We start from the raw sequence: 19,565 nt of genomic DNA, 5'->3' as shown, positions 1-19,565 counted from the left end.
ATCTCACCATGGTGTGGAGTTACCACCCACATCAACCACCACTTGGTAATATTTAGGCCACACCCTCCACACCAACACAACCAAACAGTTTTTTAAGGACTGGAGTGGGCACAGTAAGAAGTCTCACAACATTAGATCAAATCCCAACCGGTTTATTTGGAATCATGAACTTTGGGAGCTCTGCTCCTTCATCAGGTGAGTGATCTGGTGAGTGATCTAGTCACTCACCTGATGAAGGAGCAGCACTCCAAAAGCTTGAGATTCCAAATAAACCTGTTGGACTTTAACCTGGTGTTGTGAGACTTCTTACTGTGCCCATCTCACCCCCTCAGCGTATTCTTCCACCTCCCTTGTGTATCTGTCCACTTCCTTTTAACACATCGATACTATTCCCTTCAACTGTCCCCCGTGACGATCTGTTCCTCATTCTCACCACCCTCTGGATAAAGATGTTTCTCCTGAATTCTGCATTGGATTTATTTGTGACTGCATTATATTGACGCACCCACAGATATCAGGTTGAATTTTAACACCAAAAGCAGGTGGTTTGGGCTTGGGGCAGACATGAAAATTCTAAAAGTCCTACCCCCCCCCCCCCCCCCCCCCCCACCCGACCTCCCCCAGCCTCACCTCTGAACCCAGCCATGTCGAGTTGAATGGAGATGTGGAAACAGCAAGCAGCAAGCCCACTCCCAGGACACAGGTTGGCAATTTCAATGTTCTATTGAGGCTGGAAGCCTCATCATTTCCCATAAACGGCCACGTTTCCCAGGCCTGAGGTAACGCAGCAGCTGATGAGGGATGAGGACAACTTCCAGGAAAAGTTAAATGTCTTTACAGCACTGCATGTGGGCTGGGAATAACTGAAATGTTTCTCCAAAGGTACTGCTCCCCACACCCCACTTCCCCAACGAGTTCCCCCATCCACCCCATCAGAACTTCACAACAAAAAGGCCCTCAGAATTTCACCCTCCACAACCTCCCTATCCCTCCACCCTGATTTCTCCTACCCCCTCTTTCACTCTATCCATTCCAAAACCCCCCCTTCCTCTCCACCCCACCTTATGGGGGTCAAACCATCATAGTGTCATGGTTCGGGCCTTCCCAGAGTCTAGGATCAGAACCCACTGGGGCTGGACTCTGCCTGGGATTGGGGGGTGGGGGGAATCAGACCCCTGGGGCAAGATTGGATTTCCTTTCTACCAAAGATTGTACCATTACTCAGGATCAGACACCTCATGGGGGTCATGAACTGGACTTATCTTGTTTGACGCCCTGGGGTCAACCCCAGCCTGGAACCTGTCCATCACAGCAGTGTCACGTGGGAGGTTTCCTGCCTGAAACCCACCCACATCAACCACCACCACACCAGGCCACACCCTCCACACCAACACAATCAAACACTTCTTAAGGACCTTCATCAACTTTCCTCTTTCTCTAGAAGAAAGAATCGTAACCTGTTCAAACATTCCTGATAGTTCGAACCTCTCAATCCTGGAATCATCCCCATTAGTCTTTTTTCCCACCTTCTCCGGTGCCTCTATATCTTTATTATAACATGGAGAGTGGAACAGTTTACAATAACTCCAAACGGCAGTCCATCAGATGATCAGAGAATTGCAGGACAATGTGGAGAAGAGAAGAAGCTAAATCTCTCAGCTATTCAAAGACAGAGGCATCGGCGAGATTGCAATGCTGTCATGGAGACTGGATCGCTGAGCTGTGAGAACACCACAGCTGAAGGTTCGTCCAAATGATATCAGGAATGTAGTTACAAAGACAGGCAATGGAAAATCAGATCAGTGGGTCATGAGGCTGTGGAATTCTCTTCCTCAGAGAGCAGTGAGGGTCACTGAATATTCCTCAGACAGATCCGTGATTGGTCAGGGAATCAAAGGGTATGGGGGGGGCGGTGGATAGGAAAGTGGAGATGAGACCAGCCAAGGTCTTGTCAAATAACAGAACAGGCTGGGGGGGCTGAATGGCCTATTCCTGCTCCTAATTTGTATGTTAAATTATGACTTTCTTCAATGGAACAGAGAAGGTTGAGAGATGATTTAATTTATCATTGGAATTGTTTGAAATTCTTTAAAGTTTTGAGAGGTTCTGGGTAAAATAGCAACAAAGCGAGACAGACACAGCGTTATCACTGAGAGAATGAGGAGGCAGGGTTAGAACGCGGGGATGCTTTATCACATGGAGCTATTGAAGCAGCAACTGGAACTTTGTTTAGAGAGGAATTCACTTAACGTTTGCAAGGAAACATTATACAAGGATACAGAGAAAGGCAGAAGAATGGGATTGGACAACACAGCTGCAGGTGAAGAGCTAACATTGTCAGATGTGATGGGCTGAATGGCCCCCCTCCCCTATGTAATTTCTATGATTCCATGATGCATTCCCTTCTACAAGGCAGAATAGTTCCAAGTTTTTCCTTTGACATGTGCTGTGTGTGTGGGAAGGGTGGTTGGGGCAACTCCCTCAAGTCATCTCTAAGAGGCGAACTCCCATTGCAGAGAGATCCAAGTGAAAAAAATATACCAACCTGAATTTCGAGTTGTTGAACGACTTGCATCTGAACCCGACACTGGGCTGTGCTGCGGTCATCGAGTGCGTGTTCGTTACTGAGGTGCCTAACAGGATGGAAGAAATTATAACTTGACAAATCTTCAATAATGATTCCATACATTTCATGACAAAGATTGCAGCAGGTAAGTCCGATGACAGCCAGTGAACGGATGTCTTTGTACTCTCTCTCTGCCATCGTTTAGCCTTTGTGTTTTCATTGTTTAAGTCGCGGCTCAGGCAGGGTTATCTGGACAGAGTGTTCCCTTCACACTTGTAGCTCAACCAAAGAACGAGGCGAGAGACAACGGCACACCTGGCTTCTCTCTCATTCCCTGAATCCATGATAACAATGTCACACCTGATTCCTCTCATGGGATGTGGCTTGGATAAGAAACCCCAGGTGGGCGCAACATTAAAACTCTGACATTTGCCCTTAGGCCTGGCTCTGAGTCCACTGATGGCTGGTGAAATTCTGCCGATTGAAAGAATCCAATCTCCACAATCCAGTCCATTGCAGCGACAAACCAAGATTATCCAATGGTCCCTCATTCTGAATTAAACATACAAACGGCCAATTCAATCAGTGTGTCCAGTAGGTTTGGGATTCGAGGATTATTAGAGCAGCTGGGGACACATTGCCATCACTGGGATTATGATCAATATTTTGATGAGAGATTTACTCTGTATCCAACTGTAAGAAGGCAAATAGAATTTTGTCCTTCATTGCGAGAGGGATGGAGTTTAAAAACAGCGAGGTTATGTTGCAGCTGTATAAGGTGCTGGTGAGGCCACATCTGGAGTTACTGTGTACAGTTTTGGTCTCCTTACTTGAGAAAAGATATACTGGCACTGGAGGGGGTGCAGAGGAGACTCACTAGGTTGATTCTGGAGTTGAGAGGGTTGGCTTATGAGGAGAGACTGGGGCTTTACTCACTGGAATTCAGAAGAATGAGGGGAGATTTTATAGAAATATATAAGATTATGAAGGGAATCGATAAGATAGAAGCAGGGAAGTTGTTTCCACTGGCGGGTGAAACTAGAACTAGGGGGCATAGCCTCAAAATAAGGGGAATCAGATTTAGGACTGAGTTGAGGAGGAACTTCTTCACCCAAAGGGTTGTGAATCTGTGGAATTCCCTGCCCAGTGAAGCAGTTGAGGCTCCCTCATTGAATGTTTTTAAGACAAAGATAAATAAATTTTTGAACAGTAAAGGAATTAAGGGTTATGGTGATTGGGTGGGTAAGTGGAGCTGAGTCCACAAAAAGATCAGCCATGATCTTATTGAATGGCGGAGCAGGCTCGAGGGGCCAGATGGCCGACTCCTGCTCCTAGTTCTTATGTTCTTATCTGTCTGTCCTGAGAGTGTTTGACGGGGGGACAGTGTAGAGGGAGCTTTACTCTGTATCTAACCTCGTGCTGTACCTGTCCTGGGAGTGTTTGATGGGGGACAGTGTAGAGGGAGCTTTACTCTGTATCTAACCCCGTGCTGTACCTGTCCTGGGAGTGTTTGATGGGGACAGTGTAGAGGGAACTTTACTCTGTATCTAACCCTGTGCTGTACCTGTCCTGGGAGTGTTTGATGGGGGACAGTGTAGAGGGAGTTTAAAAGACAAGAGCAGGGTTACTGATAGCAGGTAACAAAGCCACAAACACGTTGGGCAGGATTCTCTGAACTCATTCATCCCATCCCCAGTGTCAGTGACAGCAAGAATTTCACAGTCAGTGAAAAGTCCAGTCACTGCAGCAGCCCCGGGGAATGCAACCGTGGGTGAGGATGGAGATTCCGGTGATTTAATTCCATTTGGAGTTTGCAGCTCATATTTGGGAGAAATCTTCAATGGATTCCTGACCCAATTGTCGCCAATGATTTGACACGCAGAGAGCGAGCTTTAGCTTCTCTTATTCGCAATAGATTTTTTGGATTTTTTTTATCTGTGAAACCTATTTTAAGTACATTCTTTTCATGAAGGCGAGTTTACACTCAGTGCTGATCTAGGCTGAGCCTGTTTTGGAATCACCAAGACTAACGTCATTGCGACAGGAGGAAGGAGTTGCTGACTGCTACAGTATATGAATATCTCTGAGGAAAGGGACGTTGCTGCCTTATATTCACCAGGACAAACACAAGAATGTCAAACTTCAAAGAGTCACTACAATATATACTACACAGGAAACGGGTGCTGATTGGTTAGCAAGTTATCACTAGCTGCTAAGGAGGAAGTAAGAGGAAATTATTGGTTCCCTGAATTGTTGGGTAATTTAAAAAAGGCACAAGTCTTGAGCATATTCCTTTTGCCTGCAGAGAGTGGTTCCCTGTGTATGAATGTAAGTCACTTCTGGTAAGCATAAATAAGCTACCTTATGAGCTTGACCGATGATCTTAAATTAGTTGTTAGTGTAACTATTAGCGCACTCAGGATTGTTCAGCAAGTGCTGCCAAATTGGGGAATCACATCTAAAAGTAGACACTTTGTTTTGGGTTTTATAAGTGTGTGCTGGTTGAGTGCGGTCTGCACTCTCCCCATTACAGACAAACGAACAAACATGCTATTTGATTTGATTAGCCAATCACTGGGATGTACTTGGCATCACACCAGCACTGAAACTCAGTGTGGTTCAGTGGTCTGGTCGGCTGTGATGCAGTGATGACACAAGTGGTATTTTCCACTAACAGGAAGCCGTCAAAGTCCAAAAAGACCTTCTGCCAACCATACAGTTGAGCAACTCCCTGGATGAACTTCTGTCGTAACTTCTGCACATGAGGGAAGGCAGATAAAGTTGCCAAGCTATGAGGTAAAGCAAAAGCAAACTTTAACAAGTGGACACAGGCTAGCAAACCACGGTTCGAAGCTGGAGATTGGGTTGACATCAAACGGCCAAATTGCAACCACAAACACTCATCATCTCCATTGGTGCCAAAACCAATCGAACGGTTACTCCTTACCAGCATTATCTTTGGGTAAGAACACAGAGTTACCTGATAGCGTGCAGAGCAGGATATTTCAAGGACAGTAATTATGAAGATGCATTTCCTTTCCCACTGTGGTCATGTCACACACAAAGCCACAACCTCTCGTTCATGGATCTCAGCAACCTTTAGATCACAAAGACTGTTCCTGACAACAGACAACAGACAAGCCCAACTCTAAGAAGGCGGCACGGTGGCACGGGGGTTAGCACTGCTACCTCATAGTGCCAGGGACCCGGGTTCAATTCCGGCCTCAGGCCACTGATTGTGTGGAGTTTGCACATTCTCTCTGTGTCTACGTGGGTTTCTTTCAGGTGCTCCGGTTTCCTCCCACACTCCTAAGATGTGTGGGCTAGATGGATTGGCCATGCTAAATTGACCTGAGTGTCAGGGGGATTAGTGGTGTAAATGTGAAGGGTTATGGGAATAGGGCCTGGGTGGGATTGTGGTCAGTGTGGAGTCGATGGGCTGAATGGCCTTCTGCACTGTAGGGATTCTATGATTCTACGAAATCACGCGACGTATATCTGTTTGTTGTTTAGGATGGCTTTTAAAATAAGGTATTTACAATTGGGAAAAGATGGACTATTCAAATGTCCAATTATTTGGTGTTTGATTGGATGTTGACTCTTTGTTCTGTGTACCATTAGTTATGCGTGAGAGCAGAAATTTTAAAATCACTGCAAACAAAGCTCTGACACACATCAAAACTGGTGTGTCATCTCTGCATATCTCCCAGATATAAAACACAACACAGCTATCCGTTCCCCAGTGAATCCCAGAACATGTTTAAGGTCCTCCTCTCAAGCTACCTTTCACACTGAGGGAAGGTAGATGCTGAGTACACCACTGTGGGCGTTTTACAGAGATATTTGATTTGAACTAATGTTGATATATTTTTTGGGAAGATGGGAGTTATTTATTTGTGAAATTTATCAGCACCACTACAGTGAAGAGGAACAGGACAAACTCATTTCCTCGCCTGTTCTTTCCTGATTATTTTCAGGGCCAGGGAAAATCCATCCCCAGAATACCCTGCCACATCTGGTATGAATTTGATAACTGACTGATGTGGGACTCCTACTCACAGTCTGTCTGACCTGCACTGTCAGACATTGCAACTGTTCTGAGATGGCCCATTTCATCAAACCAGCAGAAAAGATTATTTATTTGTGTTTTCTTTCAGAACACTGGCTGATTGCTTGGGCAACACTGTGGGATTTCTGGAGAAAATCTCTCTCTTTCCTTTCTCCCGCCCCCTCACCCAACATCTGTAAGGGCAGTGACTTCATAACAATGATCTCATCTGAGATTGACTGGGGAACGGAGAGCTCCTCTCCATTCCTGCTCAGTGCTGATGATTAAAACAAATAAGCATGACCTCACCCGTCCTCTTAAACAACATTGCAGAGCTCCTTTCTGCGCACACTGTGCAGGCTTGATTCCATTACCTTGGAACAATAGGGCACTGTCTGTTAGCAGCATGAGAAATCAAGCAGTGTTCAAACCCGGTACCCCAGAACAACAGCACAGCACGGTGACTCAGCATTCCCATTACTACTGTGTGTGTGTGTGTGTGTGTGTGTGTGTGTGTGTGTGTGTGTGTGTGTGTGTGTGTGTGTGTGTGTGTGTGTGTGTGTGTGTGTGTGTGTGTGTGTGTGTGTGTGTGCGAGCGAGAGGGTATGTGAGTTTGTGCGTATGTGTGTGTGTGAGACAGTGTGTGAGTGTGCAGAAGTAAAGTATATTTATTAGTATCACAAGTAGGTTTACATTAACACTGCAATGAAGTTACTGTGAAAATCCCCTAGTTGCCACACTCTGGCACCTGTTCGGGTAGACTGAGGAAGAACTTAGCATGGCCAATCCATCTAACTAGCATGTCTTTCGAACTGCAAGAGAAAACCAGAGCACCTGGAGGAACCCACGCAGACATGGGAAGAATGTGCAAACTTCATATAGACAGTAACCCAAACCTCAGAGAGAGAGTGTGAGTGTCTGTGTATGTGAGTGAGTGCGAGAGTGTGTGTGTGAGCGTGTGAGTGTGAGTGTGTGTGTGTGTGAGAGTGAGTGTGTGAGTGTGTGTGTGTGTGAGTGAGTGTGTGTGTTTGAGTATGTGTGTGTGTGTGTGAGTGTGTGAGAGTGAGTGTGTGTGTGTGTGTGTGTGTGTGAGTGTGTGAGAGTGAGTGTGTGTGTGTGTGTGTGTGTGTGTGTGTGTGAGTGTGTGAGTGTGTGAGAGAGTGTGTGTGTGAGAGTGAGTGTGTGTGTTTGAGTGTGTGGGTGCATATGCGAGTGTGCATATATCCGATACTGGAACAGGGAAAGGCTGAATATTCTGGATATTCTGAATATTTTGTGATAAAGGGCTTTTCATCAACTAACTGCTCAGATGTGAATTCATGTGAGTATAACAGTACTCCAATGGATTACTGAACTTCCTAACGTTCCACAGAGCGAAACAAGCTACACACATCAGGCTTTTTCTTATTCATTTAGGGGCATCAGTGCTAAGGTCAGCATTTATTGCCCATCCCTAGTTGCCTCTTGAGAAGGTGGTGGTGAGCTGCCTTCTTGAATCGCTGCAGTCCATGTGCTGTGGGTTGACCCACAATGGGGTTAGAGAAGGAATTCCAGGATTTTGACCCAGCCGCTGCGAAGGAACAGTGATATATTTCCATGTCAGGATGGTGAGAGGCTTAAAGGGAAACCTCCCAGCCGGCGGTGTTCCCATATTCCCGTGTCCTTCAGGATACTGAAATTGAGCAATTCATTCGGAATGAGTTAATCCCATTTAGGGCAGGGTTATGGCTGCTACACTTGGCTTTTCTGTAGTTGGATTAGTGAGGGACAATAATCCAATGGTCTCTATTAGAAAGTGTGAATTACCTGGATATCAGGGATAGCATTGAGCTGATCTCCCAATGTCTCACAGTTTACCCTCACTGTCTGTCACAGCGTGAGCACTGCAACCAACCTGATCTTCCCAACACTGTCATTTACATTGTCACTTCGTATCTCTTTCTTCTTAACCTCCAACCAATACCATAAGACCATAAGACAAAGGAGCAGAATTAGGCCACTCGGCCCATTGATTCTGCTCCACTGTTCAATCATGGCTGATATTTTTCTTATCCTCATTCTCCTGCCTTTTCCCCATAACCCCTGATCCCCTTATTAATCAAGAACCTATCGCTGTCTTAAAGACATGCAATGACCTGGCCTCCACAGCCTTCTGTGGCAAAAAGTTCCACAGATTCCCCACTCTCTGGCTGAAGAAATTCCTCCTCGTCTCTGTTTTAAAGGATCGTCCCTTTAGCCTGAGGTTGTGCCCTCTGCTTCTAGTTTTTCCTACTAGTGGAAACATCCTCTCATATCCACTCTATCTGGGCCTTGCAGTATCCTGCAAGTTTCAATAAGATCCCCCCCTCATCCTTCTAAACACCACCGAGTACAGGCCCAGAGTCCTCAACCATTCCTCACCCGACAAGCTCTTCATTCCAGGGATTATTCTTGTGAACCTCCTTTGGACCCTTTCCAAGGCCAGCACATCTTTCCTTGGATATGGGGCCCAAAACTACTCATAATGGAGTCCGACCAGAGCCTTATACAGCCTCAGAAGTCCATCCCTGCTCTTGTATTCTAACCCTCTCGACATGAATACTCTCCAACTCCTCCTCCACTCCTCCCCTCTCCACCTCCAACGAAAACTCTGTTTACCATTTCCGACTCGAGCTCATTCCTCACAACTGCTCAACTCGACTTCCTCAGTTTTAGGAAGCCAGGAAGAGAAGGAGCCGATCCAGTCCGTCCAGTCTGTCTGCCATCCAATTAGATTATGTCTGACCTGTACTCTGAACCCATTTACCTGCCTTTCTCTAACCAGAGAAATACTGAATTGTAAAATAGCGATAGAATTGGGTGACACTCTCCCTTTGGCAACTCAACTATTCAACTCCCCTTCCTCTTCATTGGAGTCAGAAAATTATCCAATTCCTTTTGAAAGCCATAATTGAACAGGTCAAGCATTCCAGATTCTAACCTATCTCTATGTAAAAGCATTTTAACTCATATTCCCATTGCTTATTTTACCTTAAATTGGTGTTCCCTTTCCATTAGAACATAGGAATAAGGAGCAGAATCAGCCCATTTGGCCCATCAAGCTGAACATCTATCTCTAAACCAGTTTCCCCACTATCCTCATATCCCTCGATTCCATCAGTATCCAGGAAGCTATTGATTTCTGCCTTGAACGAGCTCAATGACTGAGCTGCCACAGCCCTCTGGGATAGGGAATTTCCAAAGATCCGCCACACTCTGAGTGAAGACCTTCTTCCTTATCTCAATCCTAACCCTAACCCACTTATTCTGAGACTGTGTCCCCTGATTCTAGACCTACAGCCAGGGGAAACAGCCTGTCCACATCATAGAACCATAGAATCCTGCAGTACAGGACAAGGCCATTCAGCCCATTGCACCAACTCTCTGAAAGAACGTCTTACCCAGGCCCTACTCCTCCACGTGCAAATTCCATACCGTCACCCAAGACTAGAATTGAACCCGGGTCCCTGGCGCAATAAGGCAGCAGCCCTAACCACTGTAGAAATTTTGTAAGTTTCAATGAGATCACCTCTCATTCTTCAAAACACTATGGAACACAGACCCAGTGTCCCCAGTCTCTCTTCATAAGATAACCCCACCATCTGAGGGATTAATCTGGTGAACCTTTGCTGTGCTCCCATTTTGACAAATATATCCTTCCTTAGGTAAGGAGAGCAAAATTCTACACAATTCTCCAGATATGGTTTCACCCAGGTCCTGTACAGCTGCAGTAACACATCCTTGCTCCTGTACTCAAACCCCCTTGTGATGGAGTCCAACATATTATTTGTCTTGCTAATTGCTCGCTGCACCTGATTTCAGTGACTCAGGGACAAGGACACCCAGATCCCTTTGGAAACCCACACTTCCCAACCTCTCATTGTTTAAAGATACACTCAGCCTTTCTGTTTTTGCTACCAAAGTGGATAACTTTGCACTCACTCACATTATTTTCCATTTGCTATGTTCTTGTCCACTCAGTCACCTAAATGTCCTTGAAGTCTCTTTGTGTCCTCCTCAAAACTCACATTCCCACCTAGTTTTGTGTCATCAGTAAACTTGGAAATATTATGTTTATCCCCATATCCAAATCATTGTGAACAGCCGGGGTCCCAGTGCTGATCCTTGTTGTACCCCACTAGTCACAGCCTCCAAACTGAGACTAATCTGTTTATCCCACTCTCAGTTTCCTGTCCATTAACCAATTCTCAATCTTTCTCAGTATATTTCCCCCAATCCCATGAGCTCTATTATTGTTCACTGACTTCCTATGTGGGACCTTATCAAAAGCCTTCTGAAAATCCAGATACACCACATCCACTGGTTCCCCTTTATCTATACTATAAGGAATATCCTCAAAAATCTCCCACGTTTGTCAAACATGATTTCCTTTTCATAAATCCATATTGACTTTGTCCAATCATACCAGAATTTTCTGCCTGTTCACACCAATGGGATTCTTTGGTCACGCCACAGTGAATGAAAGTTTGGCTGAGTACCAAATTCTTCATCCTCATTGGCAGCGGCAGTGGGGCGTGAATGGCCAGAGAACTCCAGCCACAGTTTCCATTATCACTTCCTTTAGAATAGATTCCAACATTTTCCTTGCTATGGATGTCAAAGTGACAGGTCTGTAGTTCTGTTTTTCTTCAGAAGGAACTCTGCAAAATGCAGCTCATGAAAGAGCAGCAAAACTTACTCTATCTTATAAATCAAGGAAAGGGTTTAGTAAAGAAACATCATTACTCCAAACTTGGGGCCTCACTCTGGGCCACTCCAAGCTCTCCACAATTCAACATAGTTCCTTATTTATAGTGAATTGGCTGGTCAGCTGACTATTACATCACTCTGGAATTGGTTTCATGCTTTACTGGGTCAGCTGACCCTTATGTCTTGTTCCCATTGGTCACATTACATCCAAACCAAGTTGTCACTGATTACATTCCAACAATGTTCTCCCTCATTTGCCACTTTCTAGTTTGCAGGAACCTTTCCAGAGTCTATAGAATTGTGAAAGATAACTACAATGCATCCAGTGTCTCTCTCTCTAGCCTCCTCCTTCTTAACCCTTCAATCAGTGGGAACAGTTTCTCCTTATTTATCCTTAATACCTTCACTGAACAAGAGTTTCCTGGCTTCCTGTAAACTATCAGCCAATTTGAGGTGAGGCACACAGAGGGTTCAGTTATCAAACTGTGTCTGGCTGTAGTTTCTTTTATTTGTAACTGTTTAATCATTTTAGTCAGGAGGATAAGATAAATGTGTGTTTACATTATTTCTTTCCTCAGCCCAGCCTCCTTTTATCACTCCTAGTTATTTTTCAATCCTCTCAAGTGTCAGAGAGTTGGCAAACACACAAACACGCTCCTTTGATGTCTTTTCTACCATCCTAGCAACAAAGGGATCTAATTGCAAATGAGCTAATTAAAGGAAGCCGGTGACAGGAGCATGAAAACAATTTGTATGACCCTCAGCGCTGCTCGCTGCTGCACCGAGGCACACCACTCGCTAGACAGGGCTTAACCAGCCAGTCACTAAGAAATGAAGCATGTCTTTGGCTCCAGCAATGGCTGTGTGCACTGGCAGACTCTTCTCTCACTGTGGGATCGCTCGGCTGCCAGACACATCACACAGCACATGTGCAGCCCAAGGACAACCTCAGAGGAATGGAGTCATGGCCTGCTGTGCCACGCGGCGTGTCTTCATCCTCCAATTCTGTCCTCTTCTGCATCCCCAATTTCCAACGTCCCAAACTTGTCATCACCTCTGTCTTTTAACACCTTGTTTAACCTGTCCCTTTGAACACTCAGTCACCTTCCCAGTAACTTCCTTTGTTGCTTGGTGTCAAAGTTTTGTTTGATAACCCAATTCTAGTCTGGTTGCCCTATTATAGAAAGGATATTATTAAATTACAAAGAGTGCAGAAGAGATTTACTTGATGGTTTGAGTTATAAGGAGAGGTGGGATAGACTGGGACTTTTTTCCCTGGAGTGTAGAAGGCTGAGGGGTGATCTTATCAAAGTCTTTAAAATAATGAGGGGCATAGTTTGTAAGATAGTCAATATCTTTTCCCAATGGTAGGGGAGTCTAAAACTAGAGGGCATAGATTTAAGGTGAGAGGGAAGAGATACAAAAGGGTCCAGAAGTGCAATTTTTTCATACAGAGGGTGGCGAGTATCTGAGACAGTAGTAGAGGGGGGTACAATTTTGTCTTTTAAACAGCGATTAGACAGTTACATGGGTCCAGTGGGTATAGAGGGATATGGACCAAATATAGGCAATTGGGATTAGTTTAGGAGTTTAAAAAATGTGGTGACATGGACAAGTTGGGCTGAAGGGTCTGTTTCCATGCTGCAAACCTCTATGACTCTATGATAACACTGCTGTGAAGTGCCCTGGAATGTTTCACGGTAGTGGGTGCTATATAAATATGTTATTGTTGTAGTTCTAGCACTTATCTAGTAACAGGGTCCATAAAATAAGGGAGGGGGCTTGCTGCTTGCTCCCAGTTGCAAGAAGTTGGCGATAGATGGGCAGGAATCACAGCTTATCTCTGTCCCATAAAGACTCCGTTGTTATTCCATTTACCGATCTGATTGGAGCATTGGCCAACATTCCTACAAGGTGGAGAAATCGATTTAAAGCAGCCAGTGGATGGCTCAGCTCCTCAGCTTCCTTTTCCCCTGGAGGGAGGAGAGAGTGAGGGGACAGCGGAGGGTATCCAGGCTGAGATAGCTGCACAGAATCAGCTTTGTCAAAGGTCCCACATGAATGGGCGTGGGCGGCTCACTGCCGAGGACACGCGGGATTTCAGGATTATCGTCGGGACAGATCCAGAATTCGATCCAGGTGACTATGGAGAAGGAGGAGGGGAGAGTGATACTAATTGAATGGCATTGTTAGGGAGCTGGCACAGGTATGTAGGGCTGAATGGCCTCCTTTGGGCTGCAAGATCTGATTCTAAGGATTGGAAGATATAAACTGGCTGTCAGCTTAACATTGTCCTCAGTTACAATCACCCTCCTTTCTCATCCAATTGTCAATAACGCTACAATCGGCATGGTGGCACAGTGGTTAGCACTGCTGCCTCACAGTGCCAGGGACCCTGGTTCGCTTCCTGACTTGGATCACTGTCTGTGTGGAGTTTGCACATTCTCCCTGTATCTGCGTGGGTTTCCTCCGGGTGCTCCGGTTTCCTCCCACACGCCAAAGATGTGCAGGTTAGGTGGGTTGGCTGTGCTAAATTGCCCCTTAGTGTCAGGGGGACTAGCTGGGGTAAATGCATGGGGTTATGGGGATGGGGCCTGGCTGAGATTGTGATTGGTGCAGACTCGATGGGCTGAATGGCCTCCTTCTGCACTGTATAGTTCTACAATTCAACGATTCAGACTCCGCCGCACTCTGGGGCAGCGAGTTCCACAAATTCACCACCCTCAGCGAGAAGTCGTTCCTCCCCATCTCAGTGTCTGGTGTTTAGGCCCAGGAGCGATTAAAACCAGGGATGTCCTGAGGTCAGATCTGGAGAGGGGCAGGGACCTCAGAGGGTTGTAGTGCTTGGGAGGATTACAGAGATAGGGAATGCCGAGGCTAGGGAGGGATTTAAAAACAGGAATTTGAAAACAATTCATCCCTACTTCACACTGATTGCATCTAATCAGGATAACCTATCCTTCTCTCCCAATTTCCAGAAAGCCTCATCTTTGTTTGAAATTCCTACTTACATGTAACACTCGATATAAAATCCTGCTCCAAATCTAGTTGAATTTGGTAGAGCTGCCACATAACCAGTGGAAGCCAGTTCATAGCCCTTCAGTAAGAACTTACAGATTTAAACAGAGTTTGCAGAAAGTAGAAAGTAGTTAAATTAGACAGAAATTTACACCAGGAGCCCCAGCGAGCGGTGAATCAGACACTGGGCTACAGGCTTGGGTTTAGCAGCACGGCAGAGTTTGTCTTGGCTTCGCTGTGTAATATCACCAGGTTAAATTAATCAGAGGCTGTAACAAGAAAAGCCCACGAGCAACATCCATGCTGTCCATGTGGATCACACGTGTGGCCTGCTGTCCATGTGGATCACACGTGTAGTGCGGTGAGCTCAGATATTCATTGTTTGGACTTCACTGCAGCAGTATACCTCCTGTTCACACTGCACTGAAACCTCAAACCTTCACAGGTCAACATCAGAATCCCCAAATTCAGCTGCAGAAGCAACAGCTGGAATTTTACCGTCCCACCTGCCTCGGGAATCGATGCGGGCAAGAGGCAAAACATGGGAAGGTCCATTGGCCTCCAGCGGGATTTCATGGTTTCAGGGTGAACAAGGCACCTTCCCCCTCCCCAGCATGGGTCATTGGCTCATGACTCCCGACACACCTCCCCATCGCGATCCCACCGCCATCCCCTATAATCTTGGACATGTTTGCGTCTTTAGAAAGGGACTGGGACAACTGATTTGATTTGATTTATTACACACAATGAAAAGTATTGTTTCTTGTACGCTCTACAGACAAAGCATACCGTTCATAGGGAAGGAAAGGAGCGGGTGCAGAATGTAGTGTTACAGTCAGAGCTAGGGTGTAGAGAAAGATCAACTTAATGCGAGGTAAGTCCATTTAAAAGTCTGACAGCAGCAGGGAAGAAGCTATTTTTGAGCCGGTTGGTAGGTGTGCTCAGACTTTCTGGTGCTGGATGCAAACCGTTTCTTTTCACCCACATGTTCCTTTCCCGGGTCACACCGATCCATGGTGGGTGCAATGAGGTGGGGAAACTACCCCCCACCCCCATCCCCCGGTGTATAATGAGTATAATGCGCTCCAGTATCAGGTGACTTTGGGCCTTTGGTTCCCAAAGCTCTCACCCAATGGGAACATTCCTCACCTCATGCCTGGGTCTGTTGGAGACTCACTGATAGAGGTAGATCACTGTGAGTGACCAATAACTCCATTACTATTGTATCTGTGCTGATCTCAGCGTGTACCACACAGAGAGGCTGAGACAGAGTTCAGCCCATCGCTAAACAGAATCAGAATGGTCTTTTTGAATTGCTTGTTGCCCTGTGTTTGTTGGACTCCTGGTATTAATTTATATGCAATCGAATGATTTTTAGAAAGTGGATTACAACGTCCCTGCTTTATCCTCATTCAATAATTCTTACATTCCAAACAGCAGTTTTTGAATACCTTACGATGAGTGGCAGTGGACAGAGTCCAGCGGCTGAGGGTTCGGGTATAACATCATTCAGCAATGTCACTCCCGGGTCCCCGGGTGGGAACTCTGCCTCCCTCACTGAGGGAGGGGTAAGTTTCCTCAGGCATTAACCAGCATTGGGCCTTCCCCAGGAGTGTGTGAGGAGGTGTGTGAGGGGGCATGTGCAAGGGGGTGAATGAGGGTGTGTGTGTTTGTGTGGAGCAGTATGAGGGGGCATGTCCATTGGGGTTTCGTGAGGGGGTGTGGGGGGGGGGGGCAGTGTGAGGGAGTGTGTGAGGGGTGTGTGTGTGTGTATGGAATAGTGCAAGGGGATGTGTGTGAGGTTGAATGAGGGGATGTGAATGGGGCAGTTTGGGGGGGCGGGTGTGAGGGTGTATGTGTGGGGCAGTGTGAGGGGGCTGTGTGTGGGGCAGTGTGAGGGTTTGTGTGAGGGTGTGTGTGTGTGTATGGGGTGAACAGTGTGACTGTGTGTGTGTGTGTGGGGAGCAGTGTGCGTGTGTGTGTGTGTGTGTGTGTGTGTGTGTGGGGAGCAGTGTGAGGGTGTGTGTGTGTGTGTGTGTGTGTGTGTGGGGAGCAGTGTGAGGGTGTGTGTGTGTGTGTGTGTGTGTGTGTGTGTGTCGGGGGGGCAGTGTGAGGGTTTGTGTGTGTGTGTGTGTGTGTGTGTGTGTGTGTGGGGAGCAGTGTGAGGGTGTGTGTGTGTGTGTGTGTGTGTGGGGAGCAGTGTGAGGGTGTGTGTGTGTGTGTGTGTGTGTGTGTGTGTGTGTCGGGGGGGCAGTGTGAGGGTTTGTGTGTGTGTGTGTGTGTGTGTGTGTGTGTGTGTGTCGGGGGGGCAGTGTGAGGGTTTGTGTGTGTGTGTGTGTGTGTGTGTGTGGAGGTGGGGGAAGGGGGCAGTGTGAGGGGGTGTGTGTGGGCCAGTGAGAGGTTGTGTGTGTGGGGGTGTGTGAGGGGGTGTGCTGCCTTTTCTTCACTCCCTCTTGTTCTTGTTCTGTTTGTAATTTTTTTTAATATCTCGCTCTCTGACACAAGTTCCATGTTTGTCACATTGAACTGCCGGCTCTCTCTCACTCTGAGGGTTGCTGAAATTTTACCGGTCTGGCTTACTTTATTTCTAAAAAGCAACATTTATAAAATCCTCGAGAAATATTCCAGTGAATCAACAATCTGTCTGACTGACGCTGTACTGACTTCTGCAAAGTTGTGTCTTGGAAGATGAAGAGTTAAGTGAGGAAGCATCAAAATGGGAATTATTTTGAAATCCCATCCCTTTCCAGGATGGAGTGAGATCCCGTAAACCAGTTACTGTGGAGGCGTCTGCAGGCAAAAGCCTGGATTGCAGTTACGTGTTGTATCCAATTATTGTCTCCCCTGGTACCTGTGTCCCATTACCACTCCCCTGTGTCTATCTAAATCACTTCACTAATGAGGTCAGTACCTGAGAGCGTTTACTGGTACAGATAATGTTAACAGATTGACTGTTTGCACATCTCAGTTAATTGGCTAAATAAACTTCCCCAATTATGCAGTAGGCTATAAAACATCGACTCAACAATGCTGCTAATGAAAGAGGCACAACTGCCTGATGTGCGGAGAGTCCTTCTGAGAATACCTCGATACTATCTGATCCTTGGCTCCTCCGTTATTTGTTTACCATCTTAAAATAAAAATTAATGTGAAATCAAATGCTTCTGTAAGAAATAAAATTACATCAAACTACACAGAAAAGAAACAAGGCACCCAGGCCTGCTGATGTGTGCTCGAGTTTCTACATTACATCAACCTCCTCCTGCCTCTGGATAAAAGCAAATTACTGCAGATGCTGGAATCTGAAACCAAAAGAGAAAACGCTGGAAAATCTCAGCAGGTCTGGCAGCATCTGTAAGGAGAGAAAAGAGCTGACATTTCGTGTCCAGACGACCCTTTGTCAAAGCTAATTGCAGTACAAATATCTTAAAAGTTTATTTATTAGTGTCAAACGTAGGCTTACATTAACACTGCAATGAATTTACTGTGAAATTCTCCTAGTCGCCACACTCCAGCGCCTGTTTGGGTACACTGAGGGAGAATTTAGCATGGCCGATGCACCTAACCTGCATATCTATGGACTGTGGGAGGAAACTGGAGCACCCGGAAGAAACCCACGCAGACACGGGGAGAATGTGCAAACTCCACACAGACAGTGACCCAAGCTGGGAATCGAACCCGGGTCTCTGGCACTGTGAGGCAGCAGTGCTAGCCACTGTGCCACCATGCCACCCACTCTCTATGCCTTTTAGCTTTGACAAAGGGTCATCTGGAGTCCTTACAGATGCTACCAGAATTGCTGAGCTTTTCCAGCGTTTTCTCTTTTGGCTCCTCCTGTCTCTCTTCATCTCTTCCGAACAAAGTGTTCCATATATAACATACACTCTGATAAAGGCCATTGATCTGAAACCTTGGCTAAGATTCTCCGCCTCCCAGCCGTGGGAAGTAGCACGGTGTTTGCTAGTGGCCGGATTCTCTGATTCCGCCACTGGGAATTTCCACCTGATGTCACCCCACGCTGAAGGGATGCGCTGTTAGCCTCACACAATGCCTCTGGATTACTCAGCTTATTGAGACCTGGAGTACAGCCTGATCACAGAACCTATTACTCTGGACAGGAGCAGTAAAATCTCTGCTTACCAATGTCCCAGAAGTGTAAAACTGTTAAACTTGGGAAATGACTGGTACGGGTCTGAACTGGAATTCCAATTTAAATTCACAGTTTGCTGCAGTTGTTTCCCAAATTTTATTGTTTTTCTTTCTGGACTTCAAGATCCAAAGAATATTAAACAACCCCCCACCCCCCACCATTAATGAACAGTGGCAGCCGTGTGCACCACTTACAAGATGCCCTGCAGGAACTCATCGAGGTTCCTTAGACAGCACCTTCCAAACCTGCAACCTCTATTACAAGGGCAGCAGATACCTGGAATCAGCACCATCTGGAGATTTCCGTCCCAGTCCTCACCATGCTGACTTGGAAATATATCGGCTGTTCCTTCACTGTCACTGGGTCAAAATCCTGGAACTCCCTCCCTAACAGCACTGTGGGTGTACCTACACCGCATGGACTGCTGCGGCTCAAGAAGGCTGCTCACCACCACCTTCTCAAGGATAACGAATGCTGGCCACTTGTTGTAAATGAATAAATAAAAACGATAAATAACAGAGATCCAGAGCTATTGTAAGCTCTCTCCCCAAAGTGATGCAATGATAGCTCACATCTTTCCAGTTTCTCTTCCTAAAATTAAAATGTTTTCCTGAGTCTAAAAGGGTTAAGGACAAGTTGCCTGTAGTAGGCCTGTAACTCTTGGAGGTTAGAAGCGCAATGGGTGACCTCATTGAGGTGTTAAGGGCATTTGAAGTATTTGATGATGGAGAGAAACCGTTGTGTGGAAACCAGAAAAAAGGGCATGAGATCGGGATTCGAGTTCAGCTTTTCAGGATGATGCTACAATTGGTGGGTGAAGGAACAAGGAGGGAGTGCAGAGAAAGTGAGTGCAAGGATGAACGTGGAGCCCAGTGAAGCTGAAGGGAGTGGGAGCTGGGTTAAACAGACCTGAGAAAATTTAATAACTGACCCAGAAGTAGGATTATAGTTTGAATTCTGATGCCCAGACAGACAGAGGAATGAAGGAAATTTTTATTGTCTGGTTTGTATTTTGGACATTTTTGAATTGTGTATGTCAAAACTGAGCTGTAGTT

General features: G+C 46.1%; 1 protein-coding gene across 3 annotated transcripts in view; it reads right to left on the bottom strand.

The window, feature by feature from the left end:
* Positions 1 to 19,565, bottom strand: part of foxp4 (forkhead box P4) — a 339,940-nt gene that overhangs the window by 43,014 nt on the left and 277,361 nt on the right. For all 3 annotated transcript variants that reach the window (XM_080210242.1, XM_080210241.1, XM_080210243.1), the window contains exon 9: positions 2,546 to 2,633. In XM_080210242.1, coding sequence (XP_080066368.1) covers positions 2,546 to 2,633 — 88 coding nt within the window. The remainder of the gene's footprint in view (positions 1 to 2,545; positions 2,634 to 19,565) is intronic.

The sequence above is a fragment of the Carcharhinus amblyrhynchos genome, chromosome 22 (assembly GCF_965287045.1).
Source record: "Carcharhinus amblyrhynchos chromosome 22, sCarAmb.v2.hapA, whole genome shotgun sequence".
Lineage (NCBI taxonomy): Eukaryota > Metazoa > Chordata > Chondrichthyes > Carcharhiniformes > Carcharhinidae > Carcharhinus > Carcharhinus amblyrhynchos.
The sequence above is the reverse complement of the archived record's forward strand: the minus strand, read 5'-3'. Positions and strand labels throughout refer to the sequence as shown.